The sequence below is a fragment of the Vicia villosa genome, unplaced genomic scaffold, assembly GCF_029867415.1.
Source record: "Vicia villosa cultivar HV-30 ecotype Madison, WI unplaced genomic scaffold, Vvil1.0 ctg.000857F_1_1, whole genome shotgun sequence".
NCBI classification, from domain to species: Eukaryota; Viridiplantae; Streptophyta; class Magnoliopsida; order Fabales; family Fabaceae; genus Vicia; species Vicia villosa.
This window is the reverse complement of record NW_026705386.1, coordinates 544,754-561,369: the sequence shown is the minus strand read 5'-3', so window position 1 is coordinate 561,369 and position 16,616 is coordinate 544,754. Positions and strand designations below refer to the sequence as shown.

At 32.6% G+C, this 16,616-nt stretch overlaps 2 protein-coding genes across 2 annotated transcripts; both read left to right on the top strand.

Moving 5' to 3' along the window:
* The first annotated feature begins 1,574 nt into the window (after window positions 1-1,574).
* Window positions 1,575-5,826, top strand: LOC131631693 (WRKY transcription factor WRKY24-like). Its single transcript, XM_058902460.1, has 5 exons — window positions 1,575-1,995; window positions 2,328-2,498; window positions 2,909-3,540; window positions 3,666-3,827; window positions 4,370-5,826. Exons 1-5 carry the CDS (start codon window positions 1,651-1,653, stop codon window positions 4,851-4,853), a joined length of 1,794 nt encoding a protein of 597 aa, XP_058758443.1. The 5' UTR covers window positions 1,575-1,650; the 3' UTR covers window positions 4,854-5,826.
* Window positions 5,827-9,368: 3,542 nt separating this feature from the next.
* LOC131631709 (uncharacterized) lies at window positions 9,369-10,241 on the top strand. The gene has a single exon (XM_058902473.1). The coding sequence runs from the start codon at window positions 9,369-9,371 to the stop codon at window positions 10,239-10,241; it is 873 nt and encodes a 290-aa protein (XP_058758456.1).
* Window positions 10,242-16,616: the final 6,375 nt, after the last annotated feature.

Sequence of the window (16,616 nt, the reverse complement as noted above, 5' to 3'; positions counted from 1 at the left end):
CAAATCCTAAACATTATCTAATCATTTTTTATAGTCTATTAAAATAAAATGAAATGAATCAATAAAAAAAACTAATGTTAATATTTTTTATATGAAAGATTAACATTATTGACTCATAAATAAACAGTGACAAATATTTTCTTAAGAATACTTACAATTTCTAGCATAATTAAGTAGTGAAAACAAAATCCAGTAATTATCTTAATAATAACTTTTTTTAAATGCAAGACTCTTGACATGGCGTGCATGAATCTGAAACCCACGGTTTCACCTACAGTTTCTAGATAACCATTAGGCAATACATCGGATTTTTTTCTCCTTTTCATTATTTTCTGTCCCTTTTTCTCCTTTTTTTTTTTTAACCAATGAATACTTTAAATAAACAATAAAGTTGCAAAAACATTTATATATATTTTTAAAGTGTACAGATAAAAACAAGGTTAAATAATTTACAATAAAATACGCAATGGTATAAGTATATCATATGTTTTCTTAAGAACAGTTTTAACTTCTAGTATAAGTAAACGATAAAGTGAAAATAAAATATGACGACCTTAAAAAGAGTCTTACGTTTAAAATACTAAAATAGTTCAATAACTTTTTTTAATTTTCTTTTCCTTTTTAACCTATATGCATGACTGCATGTCACATGAGGCATTGGATGAATGATTCTCATGCCTGCTGTCTCGTGTCTCATATGTGTTTCTAGATGATACACATTCTAGATTATCAGTAAATAATTAATAACTAATCTCTGTCTTAAATTAGATTATTTTTCCAAATTTTATATTTATTTAAAATAATAATTTAATATATTAGCAAAATATATAATTTAAACATCCTAATTTATATGATTTTTTAATTTCTTTTTGTCTAAATCACATAAACAATACAAGATTTTTTTTATCATTCTACCTAATACCTTAGTTGATAAAGGTGACACGTTAAATCAACATTTTAACAATTAATTTATTATATCAAAAACAATTATTATCTTATTTATTAATATTGTTTAAAAAATATATTTTTTAAAAAACCATTTTTCCTTTTATTTTGATAAAATTTAATATAAATTATATTTAATTTATTTTCTCTAACTTTTTCCATAATTAATAAATAATAAAAATTATATACACTTTTTAATAAAATTTATTTAAAGAAAAAACAAAAACAATATTTCAATATATTTTTTTATTTTCTTATAAATATAAATAGATTTTTTTTACTATAACCTTGAACAAAATAGTACTAAAATAGCAATCCTATGGATTATCCAAAAAACTACTAGTAGTAATTTTTACTAAAATGGTTTAGGACAAAAAGAGTAACATAAATTTTTCTCACAAAAAGAAGTAATATCTTAGTCCTAGCTACTACCATACAATCCAGTCAAATCCACAATCTTTGACCAAAATAAAAAACATTTAATTAAAAAAATAAAAATTAAAAAAAAATGATATAGTTATTGGCAAAATGGCAAATTTTCCATGGTCAAAGAAAACCATTCATTTCACACAACCTTCTAAGAAATTACGCCACCCAATCAAAACACAAACCATACATTACGTACATGAACCTTCCCTTTTGTTTTCTCTCCTTATATTAATCTCTTCCATTTCTCATTTTCAAAACTTTTTCCAAATCTAAAATATGGCATCTTCATCTAGTAATTTAGATACCAATAATAATAATAATATTAATAATCTCAATGGTTTGAACTCGTTCAACCATTTTTCCTTCTCATCAACCTCTCACCCTTTCATCATGACCAGTTCTTTCTCTGACCTTTTAGCTTCTCCTCTTGATGACAATGAAAACACTAACAACAACAACAACTCAAGAAGTGATTATGGTGCTCCTAAGTTCAAGTCTACACCTCCTCCTTCTTTGCCTCTGTCACCACCTCTGATTTCTCCTTCTTCGTGTTTTTCTATCCCTCCTGGTTTGAGCCCGGCTGAACTACTTGATTCGCCTGTTTTGTTGAACTCTAACAATGTCGGTTTCTTCTTTTCTCTTCACTTTTCATTATTTTATGTTTGCTTTTAATGTTTTTTTTTTATTAAAAAATGAAAGTTTTGAACTTTATATACTTCATCATGATGTTGAACATGTTTTTTTTTCTGCTTAGAAAAATTTGAACAAAGGAAAGTTTTAAACTTTTTGTTGTTATTGTTGATGGTAATAGATTTTGTTTTTAAGGATATGTTGAATGATTTTAATGCTATATACAAAAGATTTTGACTATGATTCTTTTTTAGTTGATTTGTTAATTTATTTTTTTTATTTGTGTTGGTGAATTTATGGACATGTTTTTTTTTTAAATACAGGTTTTGCCATCTCCTACAACTGGTGCTTATGCTGCTCATAGCTACAATTGGAAGAACAATTCTGAGGGGAATCAACAAGTTGCAAATTTCTCTTTCCAAACCCAACAAGTTCCTGCTGTTACTGCATCCAACACATCTTTTCAATCATCAAACGTTGGAATTCAACAACAAGTATGTTTGTTGCAACCGATTTTATAAGCATTTATTGCACATTTAGACTATTAGTTGTTTTGTTTGGTTTGGTTTATAAAAACTATACTTTAAGATTAAAAAAATATTGAATTTGAATTTACCGCGGTTAAAAATGTCATTCATTGGTACAGTTTTATTGTATAGATGATTGTTCGATCAAGATCAGACGAAGAATTAAACTTCGTGATTTTATATTTAAATAAAATAAAATAAATTTATGTGTTTTTTCACCGTCCAATAGTCATCAACAATATGTTGAATGTTTGAATGCTTAAAATCCAACAAAATCATTGTGATTCCTTGAAATTCTCACTTATGCAAAATTCTATGTTTTTTTTAGTACTATGTTATTGCTCTAAACATGTTCAATTTTTTTTTTGATGTTACAGCAACAGCAACAGCCATGGAGTTATCAAGAAAGCACAAAGCAAGAAGGTTATTCATCTGGAACCAATATGCTACAAGGTGAAAACAACAACAATGCTATGCAGATTTATTCTCCGGAGTTTGCCAATGTTCAAATGAACAACACCATGATGAACAACAATGGAATTCAATCTGATTACAACAACTACCAACCGCTGCAACAAGTTCAAACCTTGAGCAAGAAATCAGACGACGGATACAATTGGAGAAAATACGGACAGAAACAAGTGAAAGGAAGTGAGAATCCAAGAAGCTATTACAAATGCACGTACCCGAATTGTCCTACGAAGAAAAAAGTTGAGAGATCGGTCGAGGGACAGATTACCGAGATTGTTTATAAGGGTACTCATAATCATCCTAAGCCTCAATCTACTAGGAAGAACTCGTCGAATGCTCTTGTGATTGTTCCTGCTAATCAAAATGGAAATGAAATGCTTGATCAACCGTATGGTTCATTTGGTAATGGCCAAATGGATTCTGGTGCTACTCCTGAGAATTCGTCGATATCAGTTGGCGGAGATGATGATTTTGAGCAGAGTTCTCATCAGAAGAGTAGATCTGGAGATGATGATGATGAGCCTGATACTAAAAGATGGTATTTTTTTTTTTAATTTCATTTATGGTTTTAAATTGCAGTTGCGATGTTGTTGCAGAGACTCTGTCATTTATGGCTTTTATTTTTTCGGGGCTAATTTATTTTTGCATAATTATTTATTTCAGGAAAACTGATGGTGAAAATGAGGGAATTTCTGCACCTGGGAGCAGAACAGTGAGGGAACCTAGAGTTGTTGTTCAGACAACAAGTGACATTGATATTCTGGATGATGGTTACAGATGGAGGAAATATGGACAGAAAGTTGTCAAGGGAAATCCAAATCCAAGGTAAAAAAATAAATTACACTCACTTTTGATTCTACTTTAGTCCTATTTCTTAATTTTACTTTTGAAGTTCTATTAATTAAGAGTATTAATTTGAGTATCCAGTGATGGATTTTCTCACTCCCATGTTAGTAATATAGAAATGCTTCATGGTCAATTGTGGAAAACACATTACTGCCACATGATGAATTGTATTTATTTCTCTATCTTTTTTTAGGTACATTTGCATAATAATGGCTTGCTTTTTGGGAAACTTCACAATAGGCTATAAATTGTAGCACTACCAATTTTACTTACTTATCTAATTTGGCTACTTAGTCAAATGCGGCAACTTTAGTGTACCTGATTCTCACACATCATTAACATAGCACTGACACTTCATATTAAAGACATGTCTGTGTCAGACACTTTTCAGTATCTGACACAAACACAACATGATAACGATATTTGAAGTTATTACTAGTGTTGATGTGTCTGTGTCAATGTTATGTCAATGTTAGACTGTGTTATACTAACTAATGTTGTGTTTCATTTTTGTGTTGTAGGAGCTACTACAAATGTACACACCCAGGTTGTCCAGTGAGGAAACACGTTGAGCGCGCCTCCCATGATTTACGGGCCGTGATCACAACATATGAAGGGAAGCACAACCATGATGTCCCTGCTGCTCGCGGAAGCGGAAACAATTCCATAAACCGCCCAACGCCAAACAACCCTTCAAATCCAAACAATGCAGCCACTTCCATAATGCCACTACAGAGTCTAAGGCCACAGCAACCAGCACAATTGTCCCAATCCCTTCCTTTAAGCTTAGACATGCTGCAGCCTCAAGGAAACTACGGATTTTCAAGGTTCTCGAATCCAATGGAGTCTTACATGAATCCACAACAACAACAACAGCAACAACATCAACAACAGCATCAGCAACAACATCAGCAACAACAACAACAAATGTCTGACAATGGTTTTTCCTCTCGAGCCAAGGAGGAACCTAAAGATGACATGTTTTTCGAGTCATTGCTATGCTGAATGGATTCTTATTCTTTCATTTTTAGAAGGTATAGCACCAAGAAAAGGGATTTTAGAATTTTATTTATTTTTACAAATAAGAAAAAACTTCATTCCATTGATTTGTTGGATTTGTTTTCTTGGAAGTTTGGTTTTTTAGTTGTAAATTTATACAACCATAGGTTTGGTATAGTATACATTTCACAGCTTTTATTTTCCTATAGTCTTTTCAATTGTTTCATTACTTTTTGATTCCCTTTGTTTCATATTCATATGTTACAAACAAAATAATACTAGAACAATTTTCACATATGAATTGAACTTGATACCATATACTTGGTCAAATATGGTTGCTAGATTATTATTATTTTTTTATTGGTAAACTGGTCAAGGTCAACTTTGGTAGTTTGCTACTTTTTTTTAGTGTCTCTATACATATATGGATGTTTCCAGGTTACAACCAAGTGGGTCAGATAGCCATCAATTTTGTCCTATACAAATGAAAATACAAAACTACCCTTTTGCAGTATCTTAGTATAGAATCTAAATGGCAAATGGAAAAGGACAATTTTGAAAGAAAAAAGTTTTGGGACTTTTTGTTCAATGAGAGTTGTGTAATGTGTACTATTTATTGTAGGACAAGTGGAAGTGAAAGAGACGTTTACGTGATGCACACGTTAAGTGTTAAAATTAATTTGTCCTTAGCTTATTGTCATCATTCATGTTGTAGATACACATGCCTTGCCAAGTTTCCCTCTACACCGACCTTATGGCATCTCTTTGTGCTCATCCAGTTATTTTTCTTTTGTCGTAGGTTGAACATATAAAATTAAAAGAAAAAATTGTAGAATCGTTTTATGTTTTTTGTGGTTCTTTTAGAGAATTTTTAAGTAAACCACAATTAAATAGAGATTAATTGTATATCAGTTTTATTTAGTTTCAGCTTTGGAGTGTAACAATATTAAATTTACTTGAAAGTGAAGTTTGTTGTCTATTGTATTCGGTTAGAGAAATTAGTATTTTTGTTTGTGAAATATTTAGTTTATGTTTAGTTCCGTTCTTACATGATTCAAAATCAGAGATATAAAATTGATTCTGAGCAATATTAAAGTGTTTAGTTATTTAAAAGAAGGAAAAAAGGGATATGCACTGACAGTGTAAAATAGTTTTACACTGTCAGCCAATAACGATCATGAATCAGGATAAGTCAGACTAAAAATTTAAAAAAATTTGTATGACATGGCAAAACGTTATATTTTAATTGGATGACAGTGTAAAACTTTTTTACACTGTCAGTGCATAACCATTAAACTCTTAAAAGAAATTTGATTTTGTTTCTAGAATTTATTTTACTTGAGTTAAAATTTGTAATTTTTGCCTCCAAAATTAATTTTGTTTCATTTTTACACTCAATTATGTGCACCGCCAATCTAAACATACACTTAAAAAATCTCAAATTCCATATATTTTTTTTTTTATAAAAAGACTAATCAATTGATCTAATCAAAGAAAACCCAAAAACATGCATGTAGAATTATATTTACTTTGAGGAATGCAACCCAACTAGGTTCTAGTGCCTAACTTATAACCAACACCTATCATATTGTGGGCATGAACATTCAAACTCCTATTTAGGTACATCAAAGAAGTTATATTAAAGTGACTATATAACATAGAACAATCTAGGATTACGGGTTCTAAAGCAATAGAGAAATTAATAGAGTTTACATAGTCAACAACACTAAAGGTGTCTGATTGCACCAATACCAGCTCTAACTCCAAAGCTAACTGTAGGCCTCATCTAATACCCATCGATTCAGCAGAATTCGAGCTAGCACTACTCTCCTCCTTCTTGCTTGCTGCGAGAATACCATATTTCTATTGAGGAAACACCGTCATCCACCTGAATTATGTTAAGACCATTTGGGAAATAGTCTTGATCCTCGATCATAATATGCCTTTTCCTCACCCTCAAATTTGGGCTAGCTCTGTTAAATGCAGTCTCAGCCACCAATTAAAGAATAAATTGCTCATTAGTAAACTCTATAGTACTTAAGATACTTTGCCAGACATAACTTGGGATAAAAACTATGTTGGTATTTTGGATCGTGGTTATGGGGTAGTATCTTCTCTTAAGGACTTTCTCCAGCAAGGACTGTCCCTCTATCTGGATTCACTAGAAATACTTACCTAGGAGGCTTGAGTTAAAGTCACATATTCCTCTAAACCCCATGCCCCTACTCCTTTCGCCATTGCCAATTCGTCCCAGATCACCCATTGTAGTTTTCTCTCACCATTCTTAGCTCCTCACCAAAACTTAGCCATCAAAGCTTCAATATCTTTGTGCACACCTTCAAAAAATTTAAAACAACTCATGATAGAACTTGGAATTACTTGAGCTACCGTCTTGATTAAAACTTCTTTTCTTAGAGAGAAACCTTTTGTTCCATCCTTTTATCTTCTTCCACACGCCCTCAACAATAAAAGAAAAAGACTTCCTTCTTTGATATTCTAAAAACCACCAGGAGGCCCAAGTATCTCGAGTGTGACATCACAATCTTTACGCTCATCCTGTTATGAATCATGTCTTTGATTTCATCAAGCATATTTCGACTAAAAGATACTTCTGATTTCTCCAAGTTGACCATTTGACCTGATTACGCTTGCTAGGTTGAGAGAGTTTCCATGTTTCTATCTACTTTCCCTGGAGTTAGCGCGAACAAAGTGCATGCTCTCATCTACGAAAAAACAAGTGAAAATTTTTGTGGGCCTGCCTCGCCACATGCAAGTCATGAATGTCATTGAATTTTATTTCCTTCTTCAACAATTTAGAGAAGACATTTGCACAAGAAATAAACAAGTAAGGGGAGAGGCATCCCCTTGACGGAGATCTCGGTCAGTATAAAACTTCCTATTAGGCTGTGAGTTTATCAAAACATGGTAGAAGACTGAGGCAATGATTCTTCTGATTAGTTTCACCATATTCATTGGAAACCCCATAGCTTCCACAATTCCCTCCATAAAATCTCATTCCACTATATCGTAAGCTTTCAACATATCCAACTTGAGAGCAATTATTCATTTTTTTTCTTTCTTCTTCTTTTTCATCCAGTGAAAGCACTCTATTGCAATTAGAATGTTATCCTTGATTAATCTCCCTTTGACAAAAGCACTTTGTTCTTCATCTATGATCTCTGACAGAATTGTTTAATTCTGTTAGCTATCGTCTTGGTTAGCAATTTCATGACAACGTTACACATGCTGATAGGTTTGAACTCCTTTAGAAATTTTGAATCTCTGCACTTCAAGATCAACATAATAAAAATTTAGTTCAATTCCATGAGTCAAGTCGTTATTCAGAATGTCTAACACCAAATTTTTGACATCTGTCCACTTTGTGCCAAGGTTTTATCTCAAATTCCATGTTAATTAAAAATAGAACTCAGAAATATTTTATACACACTAAATTTTAAAAAGACTTATAAAATATACATTGTGTTATAAACATTTATACCAGTGGATGTCCATCCCTCTTCTTATTGTTCATCTTCCTATTCCACTTTAATGTACATGATTTTATACCTCCCTTGGGTCCTATAAATAAGACCCATATTACAATGTAAAGTTACCCCTTGAGAAGAATATAATACAATGTTGCTTGTTCTCTTCTCTTCCTATCTTTTGATCTCTATATAGTTTCATTTAGTTCATAATACGTTATCAGCACGACGCTCTCAGGTATGATTTGGAGGAGATCATTGTTTTTTTTTATATTTATGATATTCAGTAAATATAATCATATTAGGACATTTAAAATTTTGTAATTTTATTGTTCAATGATTTTATTGTAATTTTATGGTTAAGATTATGTAATTTTATTGTAATTTTATTTGTCATATAATTGATGTATGTTTAAGAATATTATATAAAAAATAATATCAGGTAGCAACTCAACTTTAAGTAAGATGGGTTGATGTTGTTGAGGTTGTGGATAACACATGTGGCTTTACAATGATTCCAATTTTGATGGATAGTGCACAAATAAATGTAATTGTGTCAAAGGATTAAAAGGTGGATTTGGCTTAAAGTATGAAAGAAATATTTTTGTTTATTCGGTGGAATTGAATTAGAGAAAGAAGAAATAATTTTTTGCATCCCAGAAGGATGATTATAATTTTAACGCATCCCAGGAGGATGGTTATAATTTTTAGATTATTGTTTGTAACAAAAGCAAAGCATCCCTGAAGGATAGCGAAATAACATTGTATAGTTCATGAAGAACTCGTAATGCTTTATTTTTTATTTTTTTGTATATGTAAGATGTATTTTGTCACTAAATTAATTTTTTTTTTATAAAAAAAAAAACAGATAATTTTAAGACTAATGTGACAATCTAGTTTACTATTGTGTTATTTCTAAATATTAGAATTTAAAAAAATATAGTATTTTAAATATTAATATTTAATATTGGCTTTATGATAATTATCTCATTATAATATTTTTATTTCTTTTATTTTTATGATAGAACTACTAAGTATGTCAAATCTTACAAAATTAGATTTTGGGGCTCTTGATATTTCGGGAAAGAACTATTTGACATGGGCCCTAGACGCCCAAATTCATTTAAGCGTAGAAGGTCACGGTGACACTATTAAAGAAGGAAATAAATCATCTGATCAACAAAAGGCAAAAGCCATGATATTCCTTCGTCGTCACCTTCACGAGGATCTTAAAAATGAGTATCTTACCGTAACTGACCCACATGTCTTGTGGAAAAATTTGAAAGATAGATATGATCATCAAAAAACGGTTACCCTACCAAAAGCTCGATATGAATGGATGCATTTACGTCTGCAGGATTTTAAAAGGGTAAGTGATTATAATTCTGCAATGTTTAGAATAACTTCTAAGTTATTATTATGTGAAGAAAAAGTAACTGATGAAGATATGCTAGAAAAAATATTTTCCACTTTTCATGCATCTAATGCGCTCCTGCAGCAGCAGTATCGAGAAAAGGTGTTTACTAAATATTCTGACCTAATATCTTGTCTTCTTGTGGCTGAGCAAAATAATGAACTATTGATGAAAAATCACGAGGCCCGTCCCACTGGTACAACTCCATTCCCAGAAGTTAATGTGGCAAGGCACGACCACTATAGGAAAAATCGTGGTCGCGGTCGTGCATACGCACGTGGTCGTGGTCGTAATTATGCTCATGGTCTTGGTTTTGATCGTGGTCGCAATGGGAATCATAAAAACACATATTTCCACCCGAAGTGGAAAATGTTGAAGAGGGTCAGAGTAGCAAAACAAATGAAAATATTTGCTATCGTTGTGGAGGAAAAGGTCATTGGAGTCGCACTTGTCGTACTCCAAAACACCTTGTTGATCTTTATCAAAAATCACTGAAAAATAAAAAGGAATGAATCGAGACTCACTTTGCTAATGAAGATGGTGATCCAGATTACGGTAATATGGATGTTACCCATTTAGATATTGGTGACTTCTTTGCTGATCCAGATGGAAAAATTGATCACCTTATTGGAGATGGAAGTGTCAAGAAATAAAATTTATGGAAATTTTCTTTTTAAGTTTTATGGATGTTTTGAATTTTATTTACTAATAATAATAAAGTGTGTTTTCTACTTGTTTGTTTACATAATTTACTATTTAAATAATTTGTGTTTTTAATGTGCGCTTATAACTTATTGTTAAAAAAATTATTATTGTTCTTAGAATGAATATGGATACTAGCTCCAGTAATGAAGATATGTGCCTTGCTGACAGTGCAACAACCCACACAATTCTCAAGCATAAAAGATATTTCTCTAATTTAGTGAATCGAAAAATTGATGTCAGTACTATTTCTGGCACCTCAAAAATAATTGAAGGCTCCAGAAGAGCCCATATGTTGTTACGTGGTGGAACAATATTGCACATTGATAATGCATTATATTCCCCCAAGTACCATAGAAATTTATTAAGTTTCAAAGATATCCGCCTAAATGGATACCATATTGAAATAGGAGATGATGGAGGGATTGAACATCTGTGTATTACAAAACACAATTCAGACACAAAATGTGTAATGGAAAAGCTATCGGCTTTATCCTCTGGCATGTACTACACTTATATTAGTACAACTGAAGCACATGCAACTGTAAACCAGAAGTTTACAAATAATGATAAATTTCTAATTTGGCATGACCGGTTGGGCCATCCCGGTTATAATGATGCGAAAAATAATTGAAAATTCATGCGGTCATCAATTAATGAGTAGGGAAATTATTCAATCGAATAAGTTCTCATGCAGCTCTTGCTCACAGGGGAAGTTGATAATTCGGTCATCACCAACAAAAATTGGAAATGAATCTATCAGTTTTTTAGAGCGTATACATGGTGATATTTGTGGGCCAATACACCCATCATGTGGACCATTTAGATATTTTATGGTTTTAATTGATGCATCAACTAGATGGTTACATGTTTGTTTGTTGTCAACTCGTAACTAGGCGTTTGCGAGATTGCTAGCTCAACTGATTCGAATAAGAGCTCATTTCCCCGATTATCCTGTCAAGAAAATTCGTCTTGATAATGCTGCAGAATTTTCATCTCAAGCATTTAATGAGTATTGTATGTCTATTGAGATTGACATTGAACACCCAGTAGCACATGTTCATACACAAAATGGACTTGCAGAATCATTTATTAAACGAATAAAATTAATTGCAAGACCACTGATTATGAGATGCAAGCTCCCAGTTTCTGCTTGGGGACATGCAATTTTGCATGCTGCAACATTAATTCGCATCAGGCCAACGTGTTACCACACCTCTTCCCCTTTACAATTAGTTTTTGGTAAAGAACCTAATATTTCCCATCTAAGAATTTTTGGATGTGTGGTGTATGTTCCAATTTCTCTACCACATTGCAATAAGATGGGTCCTCAAAGGAGGAAGGGAATATATGTTGGATATGAATCTCCGTCTATTATAAAGTACCTTGAACCAACAACACGAGATTTATTCACTGCTCGTTTTGCTGATTGTCATTTTGATGAATCAAATTTTCCAGCATTAGGGGGAGAGAATAAGAAGCTGGAAAAAGATATCAGTTGGAATGAATTATCATTATATCACCTTGATCCTCGAACAAAACAATGTGAACTAGAAGTTCAAAAGATAATTCACCTGCAAAACTTAGCAAATCAATTGCCAAATGCGTTCACTGATCCAAAAGGTGTGACTAAATCATATATACCTGCTGCAAATGCTCCAATAAAAATTGATATCCCTGTTGGAAAATCTAATGAGTCTCAACCACGCCTGAAGCGTGGTAGACCAATTGGTTCCAAAGATAAAAATCCTCGAACAAGAAAGGGAGCTAAGAATAAAGATGACCCAAGTGAGGATATAGAAAATCTAAAAGAATTGCCAGACATAATAGACATTTCATCTCTAGAAGAGATTGATCAGGTACCTGAAACTCATGAAAATAAAGAGATCTCGATAAATTATGTCCAAAATAGAATACAATGGAATCGAAACGAAGTCGACATTGATGATGTTTTTGCATACAATATAGCGCTAAATGAGATAAATGGCAAAGAGGATGAGGAACCAACGTCTATCAAAATTTGTAGACAAAGGGAGGACTGGCCAAAATGGAAGGATGCAATTGAAGAAAAATTAAACTCACTCTACAAAAGACAAGTTTTTGGACCTGTAGTCCGAACACCTGAAGGTGTGAAGCCAGTTGGATACAGATGGGTTTTCGTACGAAAACAAAATGAAAAAGGTGAAATTGTGAGATACAAAGCTCGACTTGTCGCTCAAGGATTTTCTCAAAGACCTGGAATTGATTTTGATGAGACATATTCACTTGTAATGGATGTAAGCACTTTTCGATATCTAATAAGCCTAGCAGCACATGAAGGGCTTAATTTGCACATGATGGATGTTGTAACAGCTTATCTGTATGGTTCACTTGATAGTAAAATTTACATGAAACTCCCTGAAGGGTTCAATGTACCAGATGCACACAACTCCGAGTCTCGAGAACGTTACTCCATAAGATTGAACAAGTATCTCTATGGGCTGAAACACTCTGGACGAATGTGGTATAATCGCCAAAGTGAATATTTGCTTAGAGAAGAATATAATACAATGTTTCTTGTTCTCTTCTCTTCCTATCTTTTGATCTCTATATAGTTTCATTTAGTTCATAATACGTTTGTCCTTTTGTCCTTGTATTTTTATAAAAAGATCAGGAAAGGAATTCGCAATAATAGTTGTCTATGTGGATGACATAAATATTATTGGAACTCCTGAACAAAAGCTATGAGTTGTTTAAAGAAAGAGTTTGAGATGAAGGACCTAGGAAAGACAAAATTATGTATAGGTTTGCAAATTGAACATTTGGACAAAGGAATATTTGTACATCAAGAAGGCTATATAGAAAAAGTGTTAAAACGCTTCTATATGGACAAAAATCATCCGTTGTCTACTCCAATGGTTGTTAGATCATTAGATGTGGAGAAATATCCTTTCAGACCTCGAGAAAACGATGAAGAATTGCTTGGTCCTGAAGTACCATATCTCAGTGCAATTGGAGCACTAATGTACCTTGCTAATTATACACGTCCTGATATATCATTTGCTGTAAATCTATTAGCAAGATACATTTCTTCACCTACACGAAGACATTGGAACGGAGTCAAACATATACTTCGTTACCTTAGAGGTACAATAGACATGGGTTTGTTTTATACAAAAATATCCCAATTCGAATTAACAGGTTATGCAGATGCAACTTACTTGTCAGATCCTCATAATGGTATATCACAAACTGGTTATTTGTTTACATGTGGGGGTACAACTATTTCATGGAGATCGGTGAAATAAACCATAGCAGCAACATCATCTAATCATACAGAACTTTTAGCATTACATGAGGCAAGTCGAGAATGCGTTTGGTTGAGATCCTTAATTCAGCACATCCAAAATACTTGTGGTTTATCTTTTGAAAAATTAAATACAACGATCATATATGAAGATAATACCGCATGCATCGCTCAATTGAAAGATGGTTACATTAAAGGAGACAGGACAAAATACATTTCCCCAAAGTTCTTCTTTACTCATGATCTCCAAAAGAATGGTGATATAAGCATCCAACAAATCTGTTCATGTGATAACCTTGCAGACCTTTTCACAAAGTCACTCCCAAGCAGAATTTTTAATCAACTAGTACACAAGATTGGTCTTCATCGAAGAAATGACTGTTCAACTGAGGGGGAGAAATGAAAGGATATTGTACTCTTTTTCCTTCACTAGATTTTTTTCCCACTGGGTTTTTTCTAGTAAGGTTCTAACGAGGCATATCCTCAATGGACATCCAAGGGGGAGTGTTATAAACATTTATACTAGTGGATGTCCATCCCTCTTCTTATTGTTCATCTTCCTATTCCACTTTAATGTACATGATTTTCTATCTCTCTTGAATCCTATAAATAAGACCCATATTACAATGTAAAGTTCACCCTTGAAAAGAATATAATACAATGTTGCTTGTTCTCTTCTCTTCCTATCTTTTAATCTCTATATAGTTTCATTTAGTTCATAATACATTGTCATATAAGTGGATTTTATAGTCTATATAGAATAACACATCTAGAGTTTACCCTTTACCTTATAAATCCAAGTTAGAATAAATGTATATTTTAAAATTTTATTTAACCTAAGTTAAATCGTAACACAATTTTGAGTCATGTTAGAATAAATGACAATTAGACTTATGCTTAAAATAGTGCTAATCTGTGTTTTTAAATTGTTAATCATCGACAATTAAATTGATAATTAGGCTTCTTCTTACACCATGTCTATACATTATTTAATAATTCTATTATTTCTTTCTTTTTTAGATAAATTATTTAAGATACATTAGGGTTTAGCAGGGTTTTTAATATTTATTTACTTGAGATGCAAATCCAGAAGTAGATAAATAACATCTGTATAGATGAGAACATGAGATCGAATTAAAAAATGATCTTGCCGTGTTCATAAATATGCTGGTGACGTATAGTGACGCCACTGATAATGTCAGCAATTTGCAATGCATATATTATTCATCAACGATCAAAGTGAGAGGTGACTCTTTTTGACGTCATAATTTATGAAGTATGTATAAGGCTTAATATTTTTTAAAGTTATTTTTTAGTCGAGATTTAGATATTTTTATTAAAAAAATCATGTTTTTTAATTTTATTTTCACAATAACCATTTTTTCCGCTTAAATCTCAATAATCTATTTTCAAACAAATTTTTTGAAATCATAAAGGTGTTAGCATATGAATTGACGACTTCATTTAAAAAATAAAAGTTGTCGTTAATTGAATTGATGTCTCGTATACGCTTAACCAATCTAATTGGCGACCATGTTTAAAGTGGAAGAGATGACACCAATTTATCTAGCGCGAAGTTGTCGTTAATTGAATTAATGTTCCGTATACACTTATGCTTAACCAATCCAATTGGAGACCACATTTTAAATTGGAAGTGATGGCGTCAATTTATCTGACGCATTAGTGTATTTTTTTTAATTAAAACAATAAATTATTAAAAAAATTAAATGTAAATATTAATATTTAATTTAAATTACTTTAATACGATGATATTTTTAACACTGATAAGGACGACTGAGTTGGTCATATCGATCACCAGTTCTACACCCATATCTATCATAACTCGTCGTGCTTGCAGTTGATTCACCCAGGTGTTTAGGGATTTGAGGTCGCGGGAACATCACCATCACCAGATTATGTAAATAAATTTCTAAGTAGTCTTGAGTGTGCATTGACGTGCTGTCGTAATTGAGTTCGTGACACATGCCAAAGTAATTGGATTTTGTTGATGGGGTTATTGGTGCATGGTCTAGTCGATTGAATGGTGACATTGGTGTGAATGACTAGTTGGAGAAAGGAAGAAATAGTTGTTGTGGTGTTTGGTAACCCCATGTTTGTTGCATGTGTTAGTGTTGTGATGTTTGAGCGTTTTGGTAGGAGAAAATGCTGGTATTATATGCTCCTTGCGTGTTTTGACTATGATAGGATGATGTGTGCGGGGCATATGGATGTTGGGTGTTTTGATAATAAGCATGTTGTTGGTGATGGTATGGAGTATGCTCTTGATTTTATGGTTGAGTGTCTGACATGTATTGATTGTGAGTTTGAGTGTTTGTTGATCGACAATTTTGTTGGGTCGGGGATGGTGAGTAAGTGGTCTGGTAATTTTGTGGGGAGTTAGACGTTGAAGCTTATTGCGTGTAAGTGATTTGGCATGGGTTGTATAAATAGCTAGCTTCAGAGAAAAAATCAATTGCAACCGATCAGTACCAAGCAATATAATTATTAGTTGGTTTAAATTTGATTGGCATCACAACGTTAGTTAAGGCTCATTGACTACGGTGCCTCTATTGACGAAACTCAGCTTTAGCGAAGTCTTTCTAATTGTCAAAGGCCCATTGTTCATTAATTTCATGTTGATGCCATTGTTCAAGGCATGTCTGGGGATATGAGGTTTGTTGACGCATGTCGAACTGCAGTTTCACAAAGTCACTATGGTGCATCTCCACAATGGTGAACCTGATGATTTGTGTGCGTGCAGTCAATGCGGCTACATCTTCTTCTCTGATTTCATGATGATGTTCCAGGCCTAGATATGGCCGCCAAGTAAACTGTAGAGGAAAAATAAATTAGATAATAAAATAGGTAATGTTAAAAATAAA